This window comes from Sinohyriopsis cumingii, chromosome 1 (genome assembly GCF_028554795.1).
Source record: "Sinohyriopsis cumingii isolate HCF-2022 chromosome 1, ASM2855479v2, whole genome shotgun sequence".
Lineage (NCBI taxonomy): Eukaryota > Metazoa > Mollusca > Bivalvia > Unionida > Unionidae > Sinohyriopsis > Sinohyriopsis cumingii.
The window spans coordinates 177,339,174-177,364,114 of record NC_142961.1 but is presented as its reverse complement, the minus strand read 5'-3'; the positions used below and the strand labels follow the sequence as shown (position 1 = coordinate 177,364,114).

Sequence of the window (24,941 nt, the reverse complement as noted above, 5' to 3'; positions counted from 1 at the left end):
ATAAATTTGAAATCACAAGGTACACTTGTTCTTATCCTGAGCCGATTGAGATTAACCGGAGCGTTTGTTTATCAAACTGAAACACCGCCTTCCTACAGCAACGACAGATAGATTATATTCTTTGATTTTATTTACAAACCGAGGTAGCTTTTTGTAAACACGTGTAATATGAAGCCGCTTTTTATCGGAGATAGTTGTCAATTTAATATCAGTGCTCTTTTCAATCGGAAAATATGTTAATTAACAAGAAGTTTCAGCTCCCTAGAATTACCTAGGTTAATATTCACACACACACACACATATATATATATATATATATATATATATATATATATATATATATATATATATATATATATATATATATATATATATTAGTAAGTCAAGACTATTGTAACGAAGAGGTGAATATGGTAAGCAAGAGCGAAGAACCAAAGTATGTAAATCCAAGCTGACAGTTTAACTGGCCAGACCATTTGCTAAACCACGCATGTCAAAACCATTACAAGGGTATAAATGTTGCCGCACTTGCCTTCCACTCATTGGTGAGAAAATACAAGTCCAGTGTTTTGTTCAGTATTGGATTCATTATGCCTTATTGGGTTCATAGGTGGAGATTGAGACATTTCTCCTTGCTTTGTAACATAAACCCTATAAATACAATAAAAACTACATTTACTACAATAATAAATAATATCGTCATCAGTGCATTATTGTTCTGCATGTTTACATTGATTCTCTTTACATTACATTCAATACGAATAACTTACAAGTCCATATAGTTATTAATTATCCATCTAGAGAGATAGTGGACCAACTAAACCTAAACAACAGTCAGTGTTTAGAGCACAAGTAGGGAACAGACAGACAGACAGACAAACAAAGGTATGGACAGAACGATATGCTAATAATAAAATGCAGGTTGATAACCTATTAAAATGTAATAAAATACAGCAACATGCGTTCCCGAGAAATATGCAGAGTACATATAAAATAAACTATTACATTAATCATATTATAAATATATTTACTTTATCATATGGAACAAAGGCCAATTTACATCTTGCAAGCACAAGAAACTCTAATGGACTGACCACTAATATGCTGTTCATACTATGTTGTTTATACAGACAAGTAGCAAACTAACCAATCAGAAAGTTGTTTACCACTTGTCATACAATAGAACAACCTAGCATGACCAGCAATCAGGGTAGTTGCATTGCTCAGTGAACAAAACTCTTAACAGGTAATCCTGGTTCAAGGTTACCTAAATGGCTAAATACGTGTAAACTGAGAACAACACACTAATTGCAACTGATGACTGTATTTCACTCAATAATAAACATTAACTACATAAAATAATAAAATACCTATTTCTGCCTAATTAAAACATGACTATAAAATTATAAAACATATGCTCCTGCTACATAAATACAAGACATCAAACACATCGAAGATGATTTAATGTTATGCAAGGACGAACAATCATTATTGAAGTAGATTCACCCATTAACTGATGCAGTTAAGTCCTAGAAAAAGAACATTATAGAAGCATTCAAAACCTGAATTTAATGCAGAAATGAGTACAACTTATGTTGCATTTCTATGGTATGAGAACACAAAAAAGAGGGCATAGATAAACCCAAACAGAAAACTGAGGTGAAAAAATAAATATTGTCTGTGTGTAATACTGACTAAAAAGTTTTGCATTCAGCCGAGTTTTAGTATTTGCATTGCTATAAAATAAATGCTGGAGATACCAAACGTCTTTGAAAGAGGTGACGATATATAGGTTTGAAAATCGTTGTCAATATCAAGAAACAAAACGGTTATTAGAACTGTTAAGTCTGAAATTACACCTGAACATTTCTTGAAACTTACTGATTTCACTCTACTCCATCAATATTCGCTAAATGCGTATTACACAATGCCGGTAATTAAAAACAATGACATTCTTTTAAAATGCTTGGCTTACACACATTGTGGCAGCTTAGATAATAAACCTAAAATACCATTCGTTTACTTAGACGTTTGAATCGCATTATCGGTATGTCTTTTCAAGTTTAGCCACAAATGCCATTTCATATTTTAGAGATTCAATGCTATTCACAGCAAGGCAAAATCTGGCAGCAGTAGAAACCTTTGCTATTTAATAATACCGAACAATGATAAATGACATCGTTCCAAAAGAACGTGCCTTGTAGCTAAATGACAATGATTTATACGAAAGCACATACCATTTTGCGATTTTTAAGCGTTAAATGACCACATCAGGAAGAGAATATAAAATGAACATTATACTACGCAGAGTAAGTTCTGTACGTCAAACAAGATTACATTTTCAATGTTATTACCACACTGAAGACAAAAAAGAATGAAACAAAATATGTACTATTGAAATGGAGTGTATATGATGATTCATTAAATAGATTCGAATCAGAAGATGTTTTAATCAATGAAAGTTCACAATTCCAAAATATCACATAAGTATTGCAATTTACATGTTAAAATTGTGGTGAAAATAAGCATGTTGACAAGGTAGAACTTTGAAAAAAAAAGCTGTAAAATGTGTGCAATTATGAAATCGAACTGGTATTACAAAGTTAAAGAACACAACCAGAAGATAGTTATTTGGATACGTGGAATCCATCATAGCATAATTGCACTAATTTGTTTTACTTTACAACAACAAGATCTGTATATTAATTTTCACAGATAATATGTATATGGAACTGGCTTTTCTTGATAAAAGACATTGAGTCCATCATATGTACTCGTTTTCCGAATTCACATTTTATTCTCAGTTGATTTTTCTCTAATCTGTTTATATCCTCCATTGTATCTCTAGCGCAATCTCGTTTTCATCGACTGCATATTTCGTCGTTTATCATTCGCATCCCGATTTCGTCTATCGGTTGTCTCCTTCAGATTTGAACACTTTCCATTATTTCTTCAGGACTTATCTCTTCGAAAGAAAAATGTCCCAAAAACAGTTTGGCGAAAATGTATGTCTCACCCTCTCTCTCTACCTACCTATCTAGCTAGCTACCTACCTATCTACCTATCTATCTATCATGAGCTGCGCTTTAACTTTAACCAGTTGGTTTTGTGAAACACTGGTTTGCTTTTACAGTTCATATATTTTAGAAATAGATAGTCTCAAACAAATGATTATGCACATTTCTTGGTTATAAAATACCTTCTCCCGATAATGATGCATTCAAATAAATTAATAACAGCAGACACACACACACACACACACACACACACACACAAACACACACTGATACAAGTTTGAGATATGCTGTGAGAAATGAATCAATCATCACATATCTTAATTATTAGTGACGAGAGAGGGGAAGGACGAATAAAACATATTCTTAATTTATCAGGTATATAGTGGAGTTACCCCGCAGCACCAACGTGCTGCATTATGTTGTGTTAAAGATTATTTCACTGACTCCCTCTGACGCATACGAAAGGCACCGCTGGAAGCCCCACGAAAAGTTTATCGAAATAGACACTGTTTGGTTTGCAGCCAACAGACCATGAAAGTTTATTCTGCACGTTCTCTTGCATGCCAACCGATACAATTTATCAAAGAAAAATGAATATTATTAGTTATTGTACCATAAGAGAGCCGATGCCACTTCAGGTGAGTCATAAGACCGCACTTTCTTCTGACCCGATTTGCAGACTTGTAAGCAAACCCTACCTTATGTCAAAACTAGGGTAAAATCTCGCCTGAAAATAGCTGTTTATATTTTTCTAACGCTTATAAAATCTATTTTTAATACCTATTTAAAATATGATTAATATACTCTTTTATTATATGCATCAGTGTAGAAAATAACAATCGACATGCATGTTAGAATTGTATGTTTATTACGGAACTGTTTGATCACGAATCTGTAATTTTCCTGTCTTACACCAATGCATAATTTGATGTTTATCAGTTTTAAATGAAAAATTACTGTCGATGTCAAAACTGAGTGTTGTCTGTACAAATTTATCATTCAATCTACACAGAATTCTACAATAAACAATTGTCTTGCCTTGAAGAACTGATACATAGTTATCAGCGTTTTGGGGTAACTTTGTACAGCAATGGCTGTATGATACTAATTAGGGCGTGGTATCATGATAAAGATTCCCCCCCCCCCCGCACACACACACATGATTACATTTGCTCCACAAACAAACGTACTTCTCACAATTGTCCCATTGCCATAAAGTAGTCTGGTTTGTCTCTGGAAATAGAACTCAAAGTGCCAACTCAAGCCGAATAAAGTGTAACTGGTTATTTCGTAACTTTTAATTGCATTTTTTATATGAACAACTTCATGAAAAGGAATAGCATTTGTGCAAACAGTGCAATAGTATATTGAATGCACCTTGCCTTAAATTAGCATCGCGAAGTTTTTAAATACTGTATTGCTTCATCGTTTTTTTAAATAAAAATTGTTTGATTAGAAATAGAATGACATTATTATTATTTCATTTTGTATCTTTTGAATGAAGCATTATTGATTCATATTAAGATTGAAGTATTCTATCAAATCAGTGCTTAACCATCAGACATTTCAAATTCATTGCATCAATATTAAATGCTCATTCAGCTCCGTGTTAGTTAAAAGTACTACCCATCTTTGCCTAACCTCTTCTCACTAAGAACGCGCACAGGTAATATAAAAAATTGTGACATAATGAACAACTAGCAGCTACCCTTATCGCTAAAAGATTAATACATTCCGCACTTCACATTCTATTCATTTACAACACAAATCCATTTTTGTTGGATAATCCCGTACAATCTCGTATATCCTAAATATATTTTGTAAAGACAATACTTCGAGTTAGAGATAGGTTCGCTCGTTACCTTAGATTTCTCATCCATCAGAGTAAAAGAAAAATCGAGTTTCTTAAGATAAAAATTGCTGATAAATACTACGAAATAACGAAGTGCATTGCTTGGCTGATCAATAGTATAAGCATAACATTGGTATCAGTGGAATTGCATAACAGCTTCAGAGATGTTTTAGCAAAACAACAGGGTTAGATTTCGGATTTCTGATAACACTTTTGATGCTACAAATACAATGTTTATTGATGTATGACTCGAATGAGAAAAGAATTATGATTAATACGTGCGTGCATAAGATCCAAATATTGGACAAATTAACACAATCCGCACGAACCTAAAAATGTAACATAAATATGAATACAAGTAAATGACCTTACACAGTACAAGAACAAAAGGTTAATAATTCACAGTGATTTCATACGACGAAAATATGTGTTTTATTCAAATAGTAAACATGATGTACTTTGCTCATAGTAAAATGATGAAACGATGGGACAGATATCATACAAAATATCTTTACAATCCCAAAACATTGGGTATAACAACCCCAAAATTAGCCCACAGCTAAAAGATTACGTGTATGGAGTTACACAAAACACTCCGTCGCCAACATAATTGCCTACCCGTCACACTGGTCAATCAAGCAGTCAGCATTAGAGGTAGTCATTAGAGGTAGTCACCAACCACCTTTCAATTCCTTGGTCAATCAAGGAATCAGCGCCCACCAATCGCTCAGCAACGCCCGATCATCTTCTACGCAACCAGCAACACACTGTTCATTCTGCTCTACGGCTATTATAGTCAGCTTTACAGCTGTTATGGTCAACTTCTTTGGTCAGCTGTACAGCTGTTACCCCGTTGACTCTGATCAGCTGAAAATAAATCTAACACCGTGTACTGTGAATGACACGGGCATATACGATAGACGCAATGACGTTATATCTGTGTCCGATAAGAATCGCATGGTACTAAACGTTTCTTAATAAAATGCAACTTTATTGCTGATATAAATCTACTGTTAAGTCACATACAAGAATAGAAAATATTTGCATTATACTACTCAAGCCGGAGCTACATAGAAAATATACCAAAAAAAACGTGGTTATACAATAGTCATAACCTATAATATACATAAGGAATTAATAAATAACTCACTTACCTCTACAGCTGAAAATGCGCAAGTCCTTAAGTAGACTGCTCACTGACAAGACATTCCGTAATATAAAGATTTTGTCCTACGGTGAGTCGTTTATACACAGACAATGTAGCCCTACATCGTCTGTGCGCTTGATGAATATCTGTTTTTCCCACGAAAAGTACTTCGCACGTGCGGCATAGGATGAACCGAACTCACTGTTTTGAAATATTTGTACAATATACATAATTCACCCTCGGATATCTTTGTACACAGAAAACAAACCCGGGTACACCTATTTAATAAATAAAGGGATTTATATAATTCCTTGACAGATGTTGTACTTCAACTGCCCGTAACCCGAGTACATCCGATTTTTTTTAAATATCGACTGACACGTCATCCAAGAAATGCAATCATACTGCGGCAACGAAACTATGTAAAACTGTTGTTTATTTGCTCGGATGTTTTGGTCAAAATAGGCGTGACTCAGCCTGAACACCGAATAGCAAATCAATCTAATTGTTTGTTTTATTGCACGCATGATCTGCAATAGCTCTGAGATGTTTCCTTGTCAGATACATCAAATTAAAGCATATACCTGGCAAGATATAACGTGTGTGTTCTGCATTTGTCTGCAGTAAATACAGACACTTGTTTAAAATATGGCATCGCATCTGTGAGATATTCAGTTATACTAGGACGTATGTTCAGGTGAGCGTTATTGCTTTGTTAAATATCTGTGTTTGAAATTATTATTATTATTATTATTATTATTATTATTATTATTATTATTATTATTATTATATTTACAGTAAGTGACCATAAATTAGGTTTTCGTTTCCAAGACCGTCATTTACTTCCTTAGCAAAATATACTGTTGTTGTTGTGGTTGTTGTAGGGTTTAACGCCATTTTTCAGCACACGACAGGCTATACATGGCGGCCAGTATTAATGGTGGAGGAAGAACCCGGGAAAACCCCGGAAAGAACCACCGACCCACGAGAAGCTACTGGCAAGCTTTCTCACATACCCACATTGGCTGAATCCAAGACTCGAACCGGCGCAGACAGAGGTGAGATGGCAGTGATCCGTAACGGAGAGCTATACTGTTGTTAAAACCTACCTACAAGAAGTGTTATTTTTATTAGATCAGTTATATAGGATCAATAATATGTATGATAAAAGATCTACATGGTACAAAACTATTTTCTAGGCATTGATAATTGATATTTACCTTACCTAAAGGGCAAAAGAATATTGGATTTCAGTGACCGAGAGAGAGAGAGAGAGAGAGAGAGAGAGAGAGTTGTTAACTTGGCAACATTTTTCCATATCTTGCACATCAAGTGCGCTTGATCCGACGTAAGTATGTATGCTTCTTCAAATGTTGATTAACTGAAAAATCATCTAAAAATGAAACTATATTGAAGCATAGCCATAAGCCAATCAAAATGCTTGTTGCATCTCGCGTATGATTTGCATTAGCGTTGAGACAGTTATCTTGTCACATACGCAAATTAGGACCTAAATGTAGCAGGTGAGAAAATCTGTTCCTTTCATTCGTTAGTAGTTAAGATCTACTTTATTTTGCAAATTGTTCATGAAGGCGTGATACTTTGAAAGCTACATTTACGTTTTATATGGGTGTTTTATTAGTATTTCGCAAGTAAGTGTACATAATTTAGTGTCACTAGCACCATTACAATCATCGTCCTGTTCTTCTATTTCTTTTTTGTTGCAGTCGTTCATAGATACAGTACGTGGAAATAAGTTACGTTTCATTGAGTTCTATAGTAACATGGTAAGTAATAATTCTCTTAGATCAATTACATTCATGTACCAATAATGCCGAAGTTTTCTCTTACAATTATGATTACAAATTCAGCAACATTGTGAAGAAATATCTTCGTAGCATTGATATAGAGTATTACGCAATTTCATAATTATATCGATGTTAATATGCAAAACCAGCCCTTATCATCCCTTTGGATCATACACAGTATTGCAATCGTTTATGCCATCATGCAGATTAAAAGCACGTACACATAGTGAATACAATTATGCAGAGAGGAAAAATTGTGATGGCGATAGTCCTAATATAAGATCTGCTCTTGCGTTACAATACTCAGGCGTTCAAATGCTAGCTGACAATTTATAAAAGGTCAAACCAGTATTGACTATGAAACTAACAAAGAATTGTTTACTTATGTATCCTCTGTTTCTTTAACAGGACACGATCATTAGTTGCATTGCTTAACCAAAACTATTGTAGATAGCAAGTCATTACTTGTTTTGCCAAGTACCTACTACTAACTTTGTGCTATATTGTTTTGATGTCACGTTTCCATGATATTTGATATTTCTTACGTTCTGGTTTATTATTGTAAAGGGGTTTATGTACAACTTTAATGCGTTGGGTGTTTATATTCAAATTTGTATTGTTATTTATTGTTATCAGGCTTTCCTGTGTGTCCTCATTTTACAGGTCAATGGATTGCCATGAAATACTAGAATTTCCAATTGGACAAAACGCCATCAAATAGTAAGAAGCTGTTTGGTATCGTCAAATTGTAGGTGATCTCGTGCTTGTAGTATTTATTGATCATCATCCTGATGAAAAGAAATTTTACTCTTGTTGCTTGAATTATCTTGAAATTATTGACTTTGTATTTTAATTAGTTTTCATCCAGGCATTTTACTCATCTCTATTTTATATCTCCGTCACTTCTGGTTTCCTTGTAGTGTTCTTTGCTTTCATTGTATCATTTATACTTGAGTGCAGTTTTAGAATATTCTTATTTATATTGTGTTTTATGAAGCCGGTTATTAGCTTGTCCCCTTTTACATTGTCAGCATAGCTTGCAATCCAGCTGGAGTATTGAAACAATTAAATATGATACGAAATTTACCGTCTCGACAAATAAGCTACAATTCTTCTATAAGTTCCTTTATATCTAGGAATGATATTGAATTAACGTGCCAAATTTCCTTGCACATAAAGAGTTAGGAAAGAACAGGCAAACATCTATACGGCATTTAATGAATTTAATCCTGTACGTGGATGCACGTACCATGACCAAATGAAACCCGGAAATTTGTTTCTTACCCTGCTAATGGTCATTATAAGGAGTTATAAAGAAGACAATGTACCAAGCTGGATATCAGCATAACATTTGTGTAACCAGTGAACAACTTTGCATTTCCAAAAGTGTGCCTCGTTTAAATGTTTTTACATTACCATTACGCGATAATATAATTATAATTTGTTTTAGTCTACTACGTCAAGTTAGAAACCTTAATTGGCTAGCAAGAGAGTGTATTGCTTTCTTCTCTTACTTGGTAGTAAACGCCTTCATCATTTTGAAAACTGGCTGCACATTTGTGAGATACTGAGTTCGACTAGAATGTGACAGCATATATGCTTATATCTTCTGTGTATATCGATGATTGAATCCAAGTTTGAACTTAGTCTATAGAAAACACTACCACTGAACAACAGTTTCTGTCAAGATTCACAATCATCACCATCAATATAATCCTTATCATTTTGAAACATTTATTCGATCTGATACACACGAATAGTGCCAGGGTCTAGGAGTCTTGAGTTGATAGTCTTACAGTAAAAACAAATGCATATACTATAAAATATGTGTAGGCAATATAGCAGTCTGAGAATCGAAACGTGAGACAAATAAGAAAATGATGGGGAAATCTAACACTCAGTCAATTTTTAATGCTTAAAAGTCCCCAATACTTTCCACGGCGTTGACAAAAAACCTTGAACTTATGCTATTTGTTATATATTCTATATTTCCCACCACAGATTATAATTCTGCTTGATTGCCTACAAACGCTATCTATTTAGTAATAAAACGAGGTTATCAGGTTGTGAAACAAATATTCATGCATATGAATTATCTTTTGGCGCAGATATTTGACATGCCACCTTTTGCTTCTCAGCAATTATGTGTTTCCTTAACTGCTTTATCAGCAATGTTCAAAAGCACCGTGTAGTTCACTATCCAATCAGACTTGCTTTATGAGCGGTTAAATTAATATATATTACAAAATTTCAAAAATGGCCTCAGTGATCACATGTGCTTAAATGATTGGATGAAACCGTCATTGGGCTAATTACATATTTGACTCTATATGTGTTATTTCGTCCTAAGGAACAAACTAAAAACAGCGCGATGCAGGAGAGATATTCCTTTAAATGTTTGGGAAGTGAAATAATTTTGATCCTCCTCGTGTACACGGCCACACGAGACATGAATGAACTTTTCTCACATGTATGCCAAATGACAGTTGTCAAGCGTAAGTTTGTACTTGTTAAAAGTTTATTTTTGGACATCTATAATAGTTGAAAAGAACCACACCCACACCCACACACACACACACATATATATATATATATATATATATATATATATATATATATATATATATATATATATATATATATATACATATATACATATATATATATACATATATATATATATATATATATATATATATATATATATATATATATATATATATATATATATATGTAAACATTTAATATATACAAATTTGTTCAGGCTAAATAAACAAGTAGTTATATATATATATATATATATATATATATATATATATATATATATATATATATATATTGAATCTTTTGTGCATCCATAAATCAAATCAGTTAACTATATATTGACAATTTCCTTTGCTGCTAATGAAATAAAGACTTATGTACACGTTTAACCAATATAAAAAGAAGCTTGAAACAAATAGTAATCCCCTATGATATATATCCTAGCTAGAAAAAAAGATTAAAATGCATACATAATTTAAACGTAATTATCCAAAAACACATATGAATTATTTTCAGAGAATTTTCAATGAGTACCACATTTTATGCTGATAAAGATAAAGATTTGCATAGATCTTTCCATCTAAATGACCAAAATTAAAAGAGATTATCATTTGAAAAATCGGACAATCTGGCTCTGTAAAGGAACAAATAGACCTAAGTAGGATTGCTAGTTCATCATAGAATTGTATACTACAGAACACGGCAAACTACTGATCATAAGTTAATAGCTCTATCGATAGCATATTTAACATTTTATATACCGAATGTTAAGTAGCAAACATGTGAGAGTACGCAATAATGTTCAACAGGATTACATTTTGAGCAATGCACATGGACTTCAAGCGCTAGGAGGAAGCTCGTTTGCTCATATGTAGAAAAATAAAGATGGAAGATGTATTCGTTCTGTGTAAAGTGTGCTAAATATATAAAGTGTTCATCTGAATAATATTATATAAATATTATAAAATGATATTAGTATATAAATATATAAAATAGTCACCAAAATACAATTTAGAGAGACACAATCACTTTAAGACTTGTATTCATTATTCAGATTCATTTAGTAAGCGGCTGAAATGATTGGTCCTATGATTGTTCGTAATTGTCAGCTCTAGCATTGTTGGCGATTTCATGTATTGTTGGTTTGTCTACTGGTCATTTTTGTAACTTGTTTAATTCCTGCTTTAGCTCAAAAGAGTTTCTAGAATTGAAGTTATTTTTATTTTTGTCTTCAATAAATTACTAATCTTGTTCTAATTCTCCATTTCCTTGCTACTTAAATAACCGAAAAATAACTGTGGTTGGTGGTTATGATATGATTTTTAATCGAATGTTCATTGTAATAAGATGATGATGCAGTTGATATACAGTTAATGCAAGTTGATGATGCTAAAATTCTTGGTCGAAGTGGTTTAGCAGGGCAACAATTGAGATTTAAAACAGTTGCTTCATTTTCTCGCAATGAATAAACTGCAATACTATATGGAGAAGAAAAACAAAACTATAGAAATAAAACCAGCTGGTAAAACAGTTCAATTCGCAACGAAATACAATATCAAAACACTGTTAAACACCAGCGTTATCACAGGAAACACTGAAATGGTTGAGTGGGAAGCAATTGAAATATTTTCATACGCCCTACGTTTTACAAAGGCAGCCAAAATGTGTACCAGATGAACTAGGAATGTGCACAACAGATGAATGAGCCGTCCCATAAACAGGTATTATAAGCTGAGACCATATCTGACGACTATTAAGCGAAAATTCAGAGCAGAGAACTTCAACTGAGGTAAACAGACTTTTCACTATTCAGGAGTAAATGGAACTGCATTATCAAGTCAAACACAGAATCTCTGCAACCTGGTGTTGAAGAGTACGATCACCAGATTAAGAATTGAAGAGAAAAAAATCCCAGCCAATACAGAGATGTAGACAGAAAGACTATCAGAAGAACCGTTGGCAAGTGCTGTGATCTTCACGGCTAAAGTAGTTCTTTAAAATAGTGGGACAGGTTAGATCTAAGTTAGAAGGATTAACAAAAGAGTAATAGACCAATTAAAGGTATGTAAAAGATTGTAACAATTATTAAAAGAGCAACAAATATTGCTATTACTAGAATTATAATAATAACATCAATAACCAAGCTAATCAAGATTATATATTATGTCACAGTCTAACCGTTAAAATATTACAGACAATAGGTCGAATAAATAGGTTCATCCTTTTGTATGCCATATAAATCATCTCATCAGCTGAAAATATTCGTCAGTATCAAACACTATCTGTTCCATAATTATATTTATATTTGTAAGCAGCTAACACAGCAACAAATGTATTCTCACCCAAAACCTTGGTGCACACTACTAGGCTGTTCAAGACCAAGATTTTCTCATGCAGTTCATTCGGTGAATTTAAAAATTATATCATTAAATTATTATACATTGATATAATAAAATAACACTTGCGTCAAAACAAACAACTTTGGTGTAAATTTAACAATTAGGACATATTTTAGGACATTTTGTGGGACACGGTAAAGTTAACGATATAGAAATTAAGGTCAAGGCTATCTCTGAATACCCTTGGCATATTGGTAAAAGACAGGTGATGTGAGTTTTGGTCATAGCTGGATATTATAGAAAATTTTGCTGTGCTGCAATTTTTCCTTAATTATTGAACCCTGACCAATCTGTTGAATATGAAAATCAAGTTTCATTGGTATGAGACTTATGAAAAATTAAAGGCTATACTAGAACATACTTCAGTTCTTTCAACTTCAGATATAAATAAATCATTCAAAATATCTCTTGATGCCAGTGATGTAAGAATTAGTGGCGTATTCGTTGCAGAAGAAAATAAATTGTGGATAATCTAGTGTGCTATTTTTCTATTAAACAAGCACCATAGACATTATTCCATGATCGATAAGGAATGTTCGGCGTTGACACTAAATGTGTAGCACTTTGCATTATGCATTAGTTGAGCTCCTTCTCCGATTATTGTATTCAGTGATCACAACAACCTTACTTATATTAACAAGAACGAAAGTGAAAAGAGACGGTTATGGCGGTGTTTGATGTTGCATGAATACAACTCTGACATTAGGCACAACAACGGAAAATATAATTTGATTTTAAATACATTTCACGTGTATTGAAGTACTATGTCCCTTTGTTTTGCTTATATCTTGCTTCATTTAGATAAAGGGGCCCCGAGTGGCCGAGTGGTCTAAAGCGCTCTCCGTTACGGATCACTGCCATCTAACCTCTGTCTGCGTAGGTTCGAGTCTCTGATTCGGCCAATGTGGGTATGTGAGAAAGCTTGCCAGTAGCTTCTCGAGGGTCGGTGGTTCTTTCCGTGGTTTTCCCGGGTTCTTCCTCCACCATTAATACTGGCCGCCATGTATAGCCTATCGTGTGCTGAAAAATGGCGTTAAACCCTACAACAACAACAACAACATCATTTAGATAAAAAATTATTCCTGTGTAATTTAATTTGTATTGTATCATATGTTAATTCGATTCATACGCAAAAGAATGCTTTATTGTTTAAACCTTTTTTCTTTATGATGGGAGACATTATATATATTCTTATGGTGTGGTTGATCTTTGTCAATGGGGATAGCGGCCTACCAAATAATACTCACATCGTTTTTTTAAAGTTAGAAATAGGTTGTTAACTGATGATGAGGTCAAGGTCTAGTTTTCGTTTAGAAACTAAGAATGTTCTAGAAGCAACTTGTTTACAATTTTGACAATTTTATTTTGATGACAGTATTTTCAGAAAATGATTTTTTGCGACAGAGGTCGGGTAGGGTGGTATATAAAGTTATTTACATCAGAATTACTCATTCTTAATATTTACATCTATCTAAAAGAAAAAAATCTTTTAGTTGTATTCAATTATAAATTTACAGTGATTTATATTGTTAAATTATTTATTTGAATTACAAAGTACTCATTGATTTAGGACTAAATCACTAGTTTGGATTTATTGTGAATTTATGCAAGGATATTCTGGATTGTTCATTGTGATACATCAAGACTGCTGGCATAATATCAGATATAACAGCCACTAACACATAAGCGTATAATGTATGTTATAACTATTTGGGACTGAATTCGCAATATTGTAAGTTCCATTTAAAGTTTCACTTTGTATTATAGGTTATTATTTCTTGTGTTTTACAAAACGTTTAAGTTTTTCTGTTACGTACTTTTAGACCATGTGGCCGTAGTACTTTTCACAATGTCTTCATTAGCAGATATGGATGTGGAGTTATCCAAACCGTTTGAAATAGCTTGTATGTGAAAATTGAATTTCAGTACTCTAGATTTTATTTCGCTAGATGTATTTGCTGTGTCAGCGAGGTTAAGGTGAGCTAACCAGTGTTTTGTATGTTACTCTATAGCTGGATATTCGTTATCTATATTGAGACACCTATTACAAAACTGGATTTTTGGTTTTTAAATATGTCATGTGTGTACAAGTCTATAATTTTGTTCTTTCGTTTAAAAGGTGTGCAATAGCTATTGTTGTTGCTCTTCGTTATCATTGTTCTATACCGTCAATTACCCAAGTCTTGGAAAATTTATCAAGGAGTTACCTTACTGTTAACATCTTTGAACTTTCTTGATATTTTCTCATTGGTTATATGTAATTTGAAAAGAATTAAATCAGTGAATAAATGACTACTGGGAACTGCAAAAGTGGAATGTCTGAGGCATACATATATCATAATACTTGTAGGCTATTGATAGTCGTTCCCGAGGTTTACAAATGCTAACGTCTGTTTTGAAATTCACCCGTAACCGAATTATATAAATAATAGTCAATTTTGACATCCATTCCTGCAAATTTCGAAGTGCGATAATGAAAGTACTAAAATACTGAATCAAAGCACGTCCTTTGTTTTGGAACATGTCGGGCCTAAATAGAACTGGATTTCTGACAACAGCCTTTGTATAAATACCTTAACTGCATACTACATTGATTCATTGCATTGAACACTATTAATTTAAAGTTTGAACGTGAAAATCAGCTTTTGTATCTGTGACAGTGCCCTTGATTTATAGCTTTGACCAGACGTACATTTAAAGCAACACACGAGTCAGGTGGTACATAGCATTTGCTGATGTTCTATGATGTCATTTGCTCGAAGTTACTCGTAAATGTCATAGAAAATGAAAATGTACCATTTACGCATGAAGACGAAAGTTAAAAATGTCACTAATATTCTAATTATAAGAATTTATTGCTGGTTATATCAACATATGAAATTGATCCGTGACCTGCAAGTTTAGTGAGTCAGCTAGTCTGATTCAGAATAGCTATATTTTATTCATCAGCTTCATACACTGAGGATTTTGTAAAATAAAAATTAACTATCATTGTTACTGATTAATCATCTTTCAGCTTGCATTCTGAACATTAAAGCGACCATGGTTTGGCTGAAAATAGGCAAAACTCAAACAACCATTGGAATCTAGGGCTAATATTTAATAGCTAACTCAGTAATATTGGGTCTGGGATAGCAACTGCTAGGATAATTTTGACTCAACATGGCAATTAACTGGGCATTAACTTGACCTTGAATGTGTAGACGACGATAGGTCACTGTTAAATGGGCACATGTAAATTATTACTTGCAAAATATATTGGTGACTCATACGTAGGCCTATCGGTTTGGTACTTTTATGGTTAAGTCACGTGAAGGTTCCTGAATCTTCAAGATCAAAGATGATATTCATCAAAATATACATTTGTAGTGAGATAGAGTATCTTTCTCGTATAATGCTAGCTATCAAAGAAAATGCATATGTATCCAGTCAGGTTAAGCCTTACCGATTAGTAAAAGTTCGTACAGTATCTGATGTACAATGTACGTGTGCAATACATACATACAAATTGATCAATACGCATATTTTTAAAACACGAATTATGAGTTCAATACAAACATTACTTACATGTTTAAATCATTTTTAGCCTTAATTGTTTTTGAGTAATTTAATAATGCCTCAATATTTTTAAAGACTTTTGATGCTTCATATAAATATATTTAATCACCGGATATATTTTATAACAATCAAGAAAACAGTGTTCGTAACAAACAATATTTCTATTGACTCCATGGTTTAGTATAAACAACTGTGTTGTGATAAATAAAGCTCAAGATAAATTGTTTCATAGTATGTAATTAAACTGAGAAGTTCTCAATAATTTCTTTCTTTCACTCAATACACATTTCTGGTAAGTAACATGAGGTACACATAATGTACACAGCACTTACATGATGCAAATGTTTATATCCAATATGCGTAAGTGGGTTTGTATTGGATAGTACCGATAATTTAAAGCTTATCTGGTTAAGGTTATACTTGGCAAACGGTAGCGCATTTAGTAAGGCTGAAAATGAAAGACACTGGTCTTAAAATATTACGTTATTTAAATAAATTCAAGTACATGCAACATATAGCATTTTGCAGGGAAATTTCTACAAAACTTTTATTTTATTGCAGATATGTTGTGTTATATGTTTTTTAATACAAGGAATTATTAAAGCTATCAATCTTCCATGAGTTGCATATTAGTCGAGAGATCTGTTATTATTTTGTTTCACTGACAGGACGATACGGATGCAAGCAAACTAAATGAAGTATGTTTGAACTCGGACAACAGAAGGAACTGTCATAGTAGAGACTTTGAGAGAAAGGAACATTACTAACAGGGTAAACGAAGAATGTGATTAAACGAGTAACACGGACGTTTATCAGTCTAACATATGTAGATATCACAGTTATTGCCAATTCCGATTGTGACTATTGTAAAGCGATTTTAGAAATGTGTTGAAACATGGAGATATGCGATAATACATACAAAAGCGCAAAATACAGACAGGTACATCCTCGTTTTGGCAATCTATTAAATATATCGATTAAATATATCGAATAAATATATCGATTAAATATATATTTATCTGGCGTAAGTCCATCAATCACAATGAAACGTATCATCCAGCTGTATGTTGACAAAAATTCCACAGATTCCTAATTCGATAAATTAAAATAAATCGTTTCACCTAATACACATTTATATTTAATAATCTTTAAAACTCTTCACTTTTTATCAACTGATTTACTCAAAAGCGCTCATCATTAAATTAATCCATACATTTCCGTATTCTGATATATATAAAATGGTTTTCTCCACTAAGCTTGATCCATGCCTTTCGCAATACCTATTACGGGTTAGACAAAACTGTCACCTAGTCCTGCTATCAAAAAACTTCTTTACTGAAGTTCATTTTAATGTAAACGTTTGTCACTTCGTACACTATATATTATGGTAAATTGTTGGTCAGGATATACATTGTAACTCCAGAATAAAACCTTAAAGGGACCTCCATGACAAAGAATAATGCACAGTGAATCGAGGAGTTCATTTAATTTATAATATTCCCGCTAGTTGACAACGGATTGGTTCTTGATGGCTTAATTTTTGTGGCCCGATGGATTTACCATTTTCTGTCTGAGGTGTATACATCTGCTGCTTGTAACCGGCGCGTCTCGTTATGATGTCTTTGCGCTGTCAGTTGTATGTATTGAACGATTGCCATGGATGCATACATCTATGAGAGAGAGACACTGGGTCACGGTTGGCTCCTCCATATACCAGTATTACAAACTCACGTACATAAGACTGTTGCGTTTTCAATTGTTAGCAATCGAATATACCTTCTAAATGCAATATGGGGAACAATTGAAAGTTGTTCAATAAACGTCATTTAATTTAATCCAGAATGATTATTAAATGAGCTCCTATCATGAGGCATACTGTCACATCAAAATCATATATTTCTTTGATCAATCTGTTTACCGGGTCCTAACATTTGATTCAGTTTCGTAGGTTGAAAGCTTGCACATACTAATAAAACAAACAACACTTACACATAAATGTAGCTGTAAATAATATCCCTATATTGTATATCTATAAATGAATATATTAATTTCTTATTACCTATTTATTTGTTGTTGAGGTTTGTTTTGTATTTATAATGTGTTGTCCCCATTTACATGACTTTAATTGACAAAAACTAATTGGTCTCTTCCGATTTCCTACCATGTGTGAAGTCGTAACGATGTACTTCCTACAAAGATGTAGCGTAAATTATGCAGATATATTTTTCAAATTTATTATCCTTCTAAATGAAAAAAGTAAACATTTGAGAGATACGAAAACATTTTAGGAATCTCGAATCGTATGAAAATATATACATCTCAACTGTTAGAATCAACAGGATGTGCAGACTAGAGTTATTTGGTTAGTTTCGGAGTGCATGGTGTTACATGACTATGCTCTCAAAGTAGGTAACTGAAACGAGCAAAAGACAACAACCGTTGTACAATTTACAAAATATATTAATATTTCTAGTATACAAAGTGAAAATAAAAAAAAATAAAAAAAACAACTAACAGTATTGCGAATTTAATCCAAAAATAATCCAAGAATTACATACACAAGTCCTAATAAGGTAATGTCCTGAATAAAACTGAAAATGACGTGTCTGTGATAGATTATGGAGTGCTTTTGTTTTGTTGGATCACATTAAAAATAGATCCAGGTTTGAATTCGCTATAAATTTCAGTGAATGACTGTACATAATAATTCTATCAGAGCCCTTTTTAACTTCCAGAGAAAGTAATATCTTCAATTCAATAATTTGCAGAAAATAAAATTCAGCCCAAACAGTTCAAAACATATTACAACTTGAAAGTGCCAGATTGTAACGCACGAATGACCAAATACTCACAATCACAAGATTATCTACTTGACCCCAGGTCACAATTAGCGTTTTCTAACTAAAACATTATCTAATGGAAAAGATTCTTCTAGAATAAGCCTGATGTTTACATAATCAAAACCATAACCTGTAAAATTCACTTAGGAAACTCCAAAACATTGACCCAAATCAACATGTTTACTTCTATAAATAAAGATGTTGATTTTAAGCCCATAAAGATATACACTAATTTAGCTGGGCATTAGTTGTGTCAACTATGTCGATAAAATGGAACGGGAAAAAAAAACTCAGTGAGGTTAAGCTACTATGAACTCAGTTTTGGACAAGTACATCATACAATGCTACATTACAATAGCATGTAATAAAATAAAGAAAGTAAAGCTAACAAACAATTATATTAAACATACTTAACAATTGAAAACCAGCAAACAGGTCCCTGCAATTGACATTTCATTAGGAAAACCTTTGAAATTTTGACTAATAATCATGATAACAAAGTTATAATAGAGTCTGAATGTTTTAAAAACACCGCCAATTTTTAAAGAATTTTAAGTAATATTTGCTCATTGTATATCATCAACCTGGAGCTACACAATTGTTAGTATACAATAGCCAGAAATTTAAACCGCATTTAATGAACTTCATAGCGTAAGTATATAACATAACCAAATCAAAACTCGAAATTTATTTCATACCCTGCTTATGGCCATTTCAAGCAGTTAGCGGACGGACGGTACTAAATGTATGGAAAATTGTGAACCAGTCTGGAAATTGGTGAATATAAAATAGAGTATATATGGGTTTGACTGGCCATGATATGTTAATAATGTAAGTTTTCTTAGGAAGAAGAATCTTTGAGATTTTATCCTAGTTGTGACTGACAAAAAATTGTTTTATTGATGGGATTTCAGTCCTTAAACAGTTTTGAGTTTGGAACACTTATTACTGAAATGAGCACCTGACTCTTTGGTGCGGATTTAAAAGCACATCTTTCGAACATATGCAGAAAATACCGCGGCTCTTATCCTTTCCTCTACACAGAAGCTGACGTCCAAGTTCCATCTATATTGATAAATATAGATTTGGTTTGTTAATCGAATATTTAATGTTCATGTATTTACATAGGTTTACTACGGCAACTGAAATAGTACCATTAATCCTATAACGTTGAAAACGTACCAAATGGAATATCTGCAAAGAATTTGTGTAACCACTGAAATCCATGGAATATCTGTCATCACACGATCATTTCATGTTTGTTTTCAAAATATGAGATGGAGCAGCAGGGGGGGGCGAATCCGACATTTTGTCCAATCGTCATTTGGCTTAATTAATACTTTCTGCTCTCAGCGGATCCGGTGTCGTCAGCGCCTGGTAAAAAAAAACGACGTTGTCGTCGGGGGATCGTCCAATCGTCATTTGGTTTAATTAATGCCTTCTGCGCGTCGATCCCAGCGTCGTCAGCGTCCGGTAAACACATCGACGACCGCGTCGATGTCATCGCCCCCCCCCCTGCTGCTATGATCTTACAAACAGAGTGATCACTAACTCCTCCTCTTGCAGATCAATTAGGTTATTTGACTGATCGGTAAGTCTGAAATTGATTCTCGTTAAAAACCGATTATGGCATCGCATATAGACCGGATTAATCGGACTCTCAACGATTAAAAATCCCGGAGGGGCTGTTGGTGAGAACGAATAAAGGATGTACCCCTGTTGAGCCTGATTTGATTGCTTGGTATCCACCTGGTAACTCCCTTCGATAGCATCACACACTAGATTGATTGCTATCACCGATGCGATATTTACGTTGTGTGGGGCAATATGCCTACCACCATCTCCGTTATCGTGTTTGAGGGCATAAGTTGATGGACTGAGAAAATCTCTTAATGATTTTCTTAGTTCTGGCGCGTTGTATCCTGGAAACCTAAAATCGGGTAAATTGGCTTCTGTAATATTATTCTGGGTTAGAAATTTTTGTTTATTACCATCGCTGTTAGCAGATATTGTCTCAACAATTCGTTTATTAATATATTCCATGTCTGATATAAGTTGATTTAACACCTCAACGTGTTTTCGTGCTTTTGTTTTCCGTAGCTGTTCTAGTTGTGATTGGCAAATATAATTAATCTCGATAAAAAAATTATTGATATCATTTAAACTAACTGTGACCACGGCGGACGATTCAGGAGTTTCCTTATACGGAAAATACCATTGCATGGTATTCCTGTTTTGAAATATAAACCTACTGGGTAATAACGTGCTTTTTATAATAGACCAATCATTTCGATACCCGGGATCAATCTCATGATACGATTGCGCATTCGTGTGTAAGTCCGCGGTGATTTCATGAGGTGAATTCTCGGGCCAACCTAGTATGGTTCTTATTGAACTGTTATAGATATCAACCATATACCCCGGTGTGCTTATTTCAATCGTTGACGATAACGTCGGTTCATGAACCGTAATAGCGATTTTTGATTCTTTTCCTGTGATCGATTTTATCCTGCGTTGAAATTCTTTATCGATTTGTTCTATTTGGTATGACCCAGTTGGTATTGTAACCTCCTTCCAGTCTGGGGTTCCATTGGGTTTATTTGTCCATGCAAAAACCAGCGAGTTATTAGGTTGTTGTCCGTTGAATGCTTCCGCTCGGATATTAGGCCAACTGTGATATACTCGCAATTTTGCCAGCGCTATCTCCTTCACTGGAATCGGTGATGGAAAGTTCACACTGAATTCGGGTTTCGTTGACGTTATCGATATCATACTTGTTTGTACCGGAGTGGTGTTCTCCGCGATCCGTTGAAGCAACTGAAACCCTTCGGGGTTCAGCGACATTATTATTATTCGTTGTGTCTAATTTCAACAACCAGAGCCCATTAAGGTGGTTCCGGCTTCCAGTTGAAAATCCTCGATTTTTGACATCGCGGAGTTATGCAACTGGACCATCGTGGAGAATTCAACATCGGATATAAACGAATTATCGATCGACAACGAGATCAACTCGGATAATTTCGAGTACGCGTCGGATACTATTTGATGTTTTACTGTATACTCGTTTAGTTTTTTTCTGAAAACACGATGATATCTTCCTAGTGATTGCGTTGGCGACTCCAGCAATTGTTGTCATCGCGGAGACGGCGATTGGAACAGCGATCGGGGCTATCGTGGTCACCGTGGATAAAACGACGCCGGTACCGGCCACTATACCCGATACCGAGTACACGACCGCGTCGATGGCGGTTATTTTTCGGCGGTATTTTTTTATTTTTGCGCGGTATTGTTCGGAAAGCGTTTTCAAGTTCGCGGAGAATTCTTTTGCGGTATCGAATCGATATTGATGTGACGTTGGTGATGCCTCTGATTCAATTACCCTGGTGGTCATTTTTATTCTAAAAGAGCTAGTGTTTTTAATTACTCACTTAGATTCGCTACAAATTCCGCATACCATGTAATGTTTGCCTCGGTCAAATGTCTATCGACGGCATAAATTGTGAACGGTTCAGTTGCGTCCTTGTTTATAATTGTTGATATTGTATTGTCAAACCCGGATGAACTCGACGACAATATATTAAACTGCATCATTGAAACCAGTGTCAATCGATAAATACCCTTAACAGTTGCGGTGATATTTATTGTACTATTCGTAGGAGTCCAAGCGAATGATCCATGCCGAATCGTGTATACTGTGTTGATGGTGTTCTCGTGAGGGATTTTTATTTTTTCGAGTTGCTCTGTCATTTTAGGTAGTCTGTCTTTAATCGCCGCAACATCAGTTTTAATCGTTCCTATTCCCTGTATATGCGTGTCTACATCTTTTTTGTTCGCTGCAACCCTAGTAATGAGTGTATTTATTTCCTGTATATGCGTGTCTATACTTTTTTTGTTCGCTATAACATTAATTTTGAGTACTTCTATTTCCCCTTCATGCACGTCTATACTTTTTTTGCTCGCTATAGCATTAATGTTGATTGTTTCTATTCTCTGTCCATGCGCGTCCACATTATTTATGATCGTTGTAACATTAGTAATGAGTGTATTTATTTCCCGTTCATGCACGTCTATACTCCTTTTGTTCGTTGCAACATTAGCGCTGATTGTTTTTATTTCCTGTCCATACGCAGTGATATCATTTATGGTTGTTGTAATCTCATCCGGTTTGACATTTTTTTTACCAAAGAATTTATCAACGGCGTTATCAACCCTGTTAAAATTTTTTCGTACCTAGGTAAATTGGCCCGACAGCGTCGTAAACTCCGAAATAGTATTCTTTATTGTTGCAATATTCGGTTCGGTCACCGTCGGGGTCACAAAAAACTAGCGGTAGTGAGTTGTATACTGGTTACCAATTTATCCAACCTTATAAAACCGTCTTGGATTAATGTTACCCTATCCGTCACCGTCGATATATGTTCACCCGGTTTGAGTTGTCCGTCGCCGGTATACAACGCGATAGCGTTCTCGGCGGCATTACGCTGTCGCATTAAAACGTCATTCAGCGACACATTACTGGATTTCAATTTACCCTGGCGGTCTTGAAATACAACTATTTCGTCCGGGTCAACACTGGTTAAATTCAACGTATCAGCGATTTCATCCTCAATTTGTTTTTTTATGTCATCGGTGGCGGGTGTTTCCTTGGATTCTTTCAGCGCCGAAACCGGTCGTCCCCAGATATCAATCATCGTTATTGTAAAAAAAAACAGTGTTTCTAATTACCCCGCCGGGCCTCTACGACCCCACTAGTGTATTCGTTTACAACCACATGAGGTGGTTTTCGCGATGATGAAATCGCCGCGAGTACGTTCAATACCTCACGGCCACATATCGGTGGGTCACTTAATTGCTGTGTTGGCAGCGTGGAATAAAAAACCCGGGCTGAACACGCCGGGGTTGAACACGCCCGGATATACCGCATGAACTCTTTCGGCGGGGCTAACCCGTATGAATCAAAATAGACGATCGCACGCGGATCAATCGCGTATGCAACCCAATGAGTTCCCGCTCCGGAGGACCCATCGAGGTTAATTATGCCGGTTTCAATACTCCTTGGTGCCGCCGGTAATTGATCCCTCATAAAAACACCTCTGAAGTTTTTTATCGCTAGCGCGTTTGCGGCGTCTATTAAATCAAAATTAGACATTGGAGTCATTAAACGGTTCCCGGTAGTCTCAGACCCTTTCCCGAGTACCATGAATACGGGGTTCCCGGTAGTCTTAGACCCTTTCCGGCTGCGGGTCGTTTTTTTTATATCCCTTCCCGGTTGCCTTCTTCAATGCCATCCCCGCCGCGGTACCAACGGCCCCTAACGCCGCCGCCTTAGCCACTGCTGGGGCCACCGCGGCAATCAACGCTGGAATCGCAGCTAACAGCGGAAATACCCCACCGGTCTTTTCCATGTTTTTAATTGCTGCGGCCGAAAAATCTATTTGAACACCCTTTTTATTCTCCATCGCATTATTGAAATGTTTTATTTGACGCGCCGTCAACGATATCTTATGACTACCACCCGCCATCTGCGACGGCTTCAGCGTTATTGTGGTCCCGCATTGTTTAGCCGACTTTGATCGTAATTTCTTGACTTGACCATCAGTTAGCGTAACGCCGACAACACTATACGACATTTTATTGTAAACGCGTTTGTGTTTTCAATTACATGTTTTCTACTGGTGCATCAATGATTCTCATTCGTCCACCAACACCTTCTAGCAGCATTGATTTATCGCTGAGAATGACAGCAACCGCTCTATAATTAACACCACCCGGGGCT

At 34.7% G+C, this 24,941-nt stretch overlaps 1 protein-coding gene across 17 annotated transcripts in view; it reads left to right on the top strand.

Annotated features, from left to right (window-relative positions):
- LOC149808453 (uncharacterized) overlaps positions 1 to 24,941 on the top strand; it is a 112,999-nt gene that overhangs the window by 59,059 nt on the left and 28,999 nt on the right. For 4 of the 17 annotated variants that reach the window (XM_089977392.1, XM_089977402.1, XM_089977422.1 and 1 more), the window contains 2 exons: positions 7,744 to 7,803; positions 16,994 to 17,096. The exons of 2 other annotated variants lie outside the window; for them this stretch is intronic. Coding sequence is in view for 2 of the 15 variants with exons in the window: in XM_089977528.1 (XP_089833654.1) it covers positions 2,979 to 3,005; positions 7,744 to 7,803 (87 nt within the window). In the remaining 13 variants the exon portion in view is untranslated. Of the gene's footprint in view, positions 1 to 2,956; positions 3,006 to 6,067; positions 6,714 to 7,743; positions 7,804 to 16,993; positions 17,097 to 24,941 lie in introns of those variants that run through there. 11 more of the 17 variants (XM_089977521.1, XM_089977429.1, XM_089977465.1 and 8 more) reach the window with 6 other exon arrangements.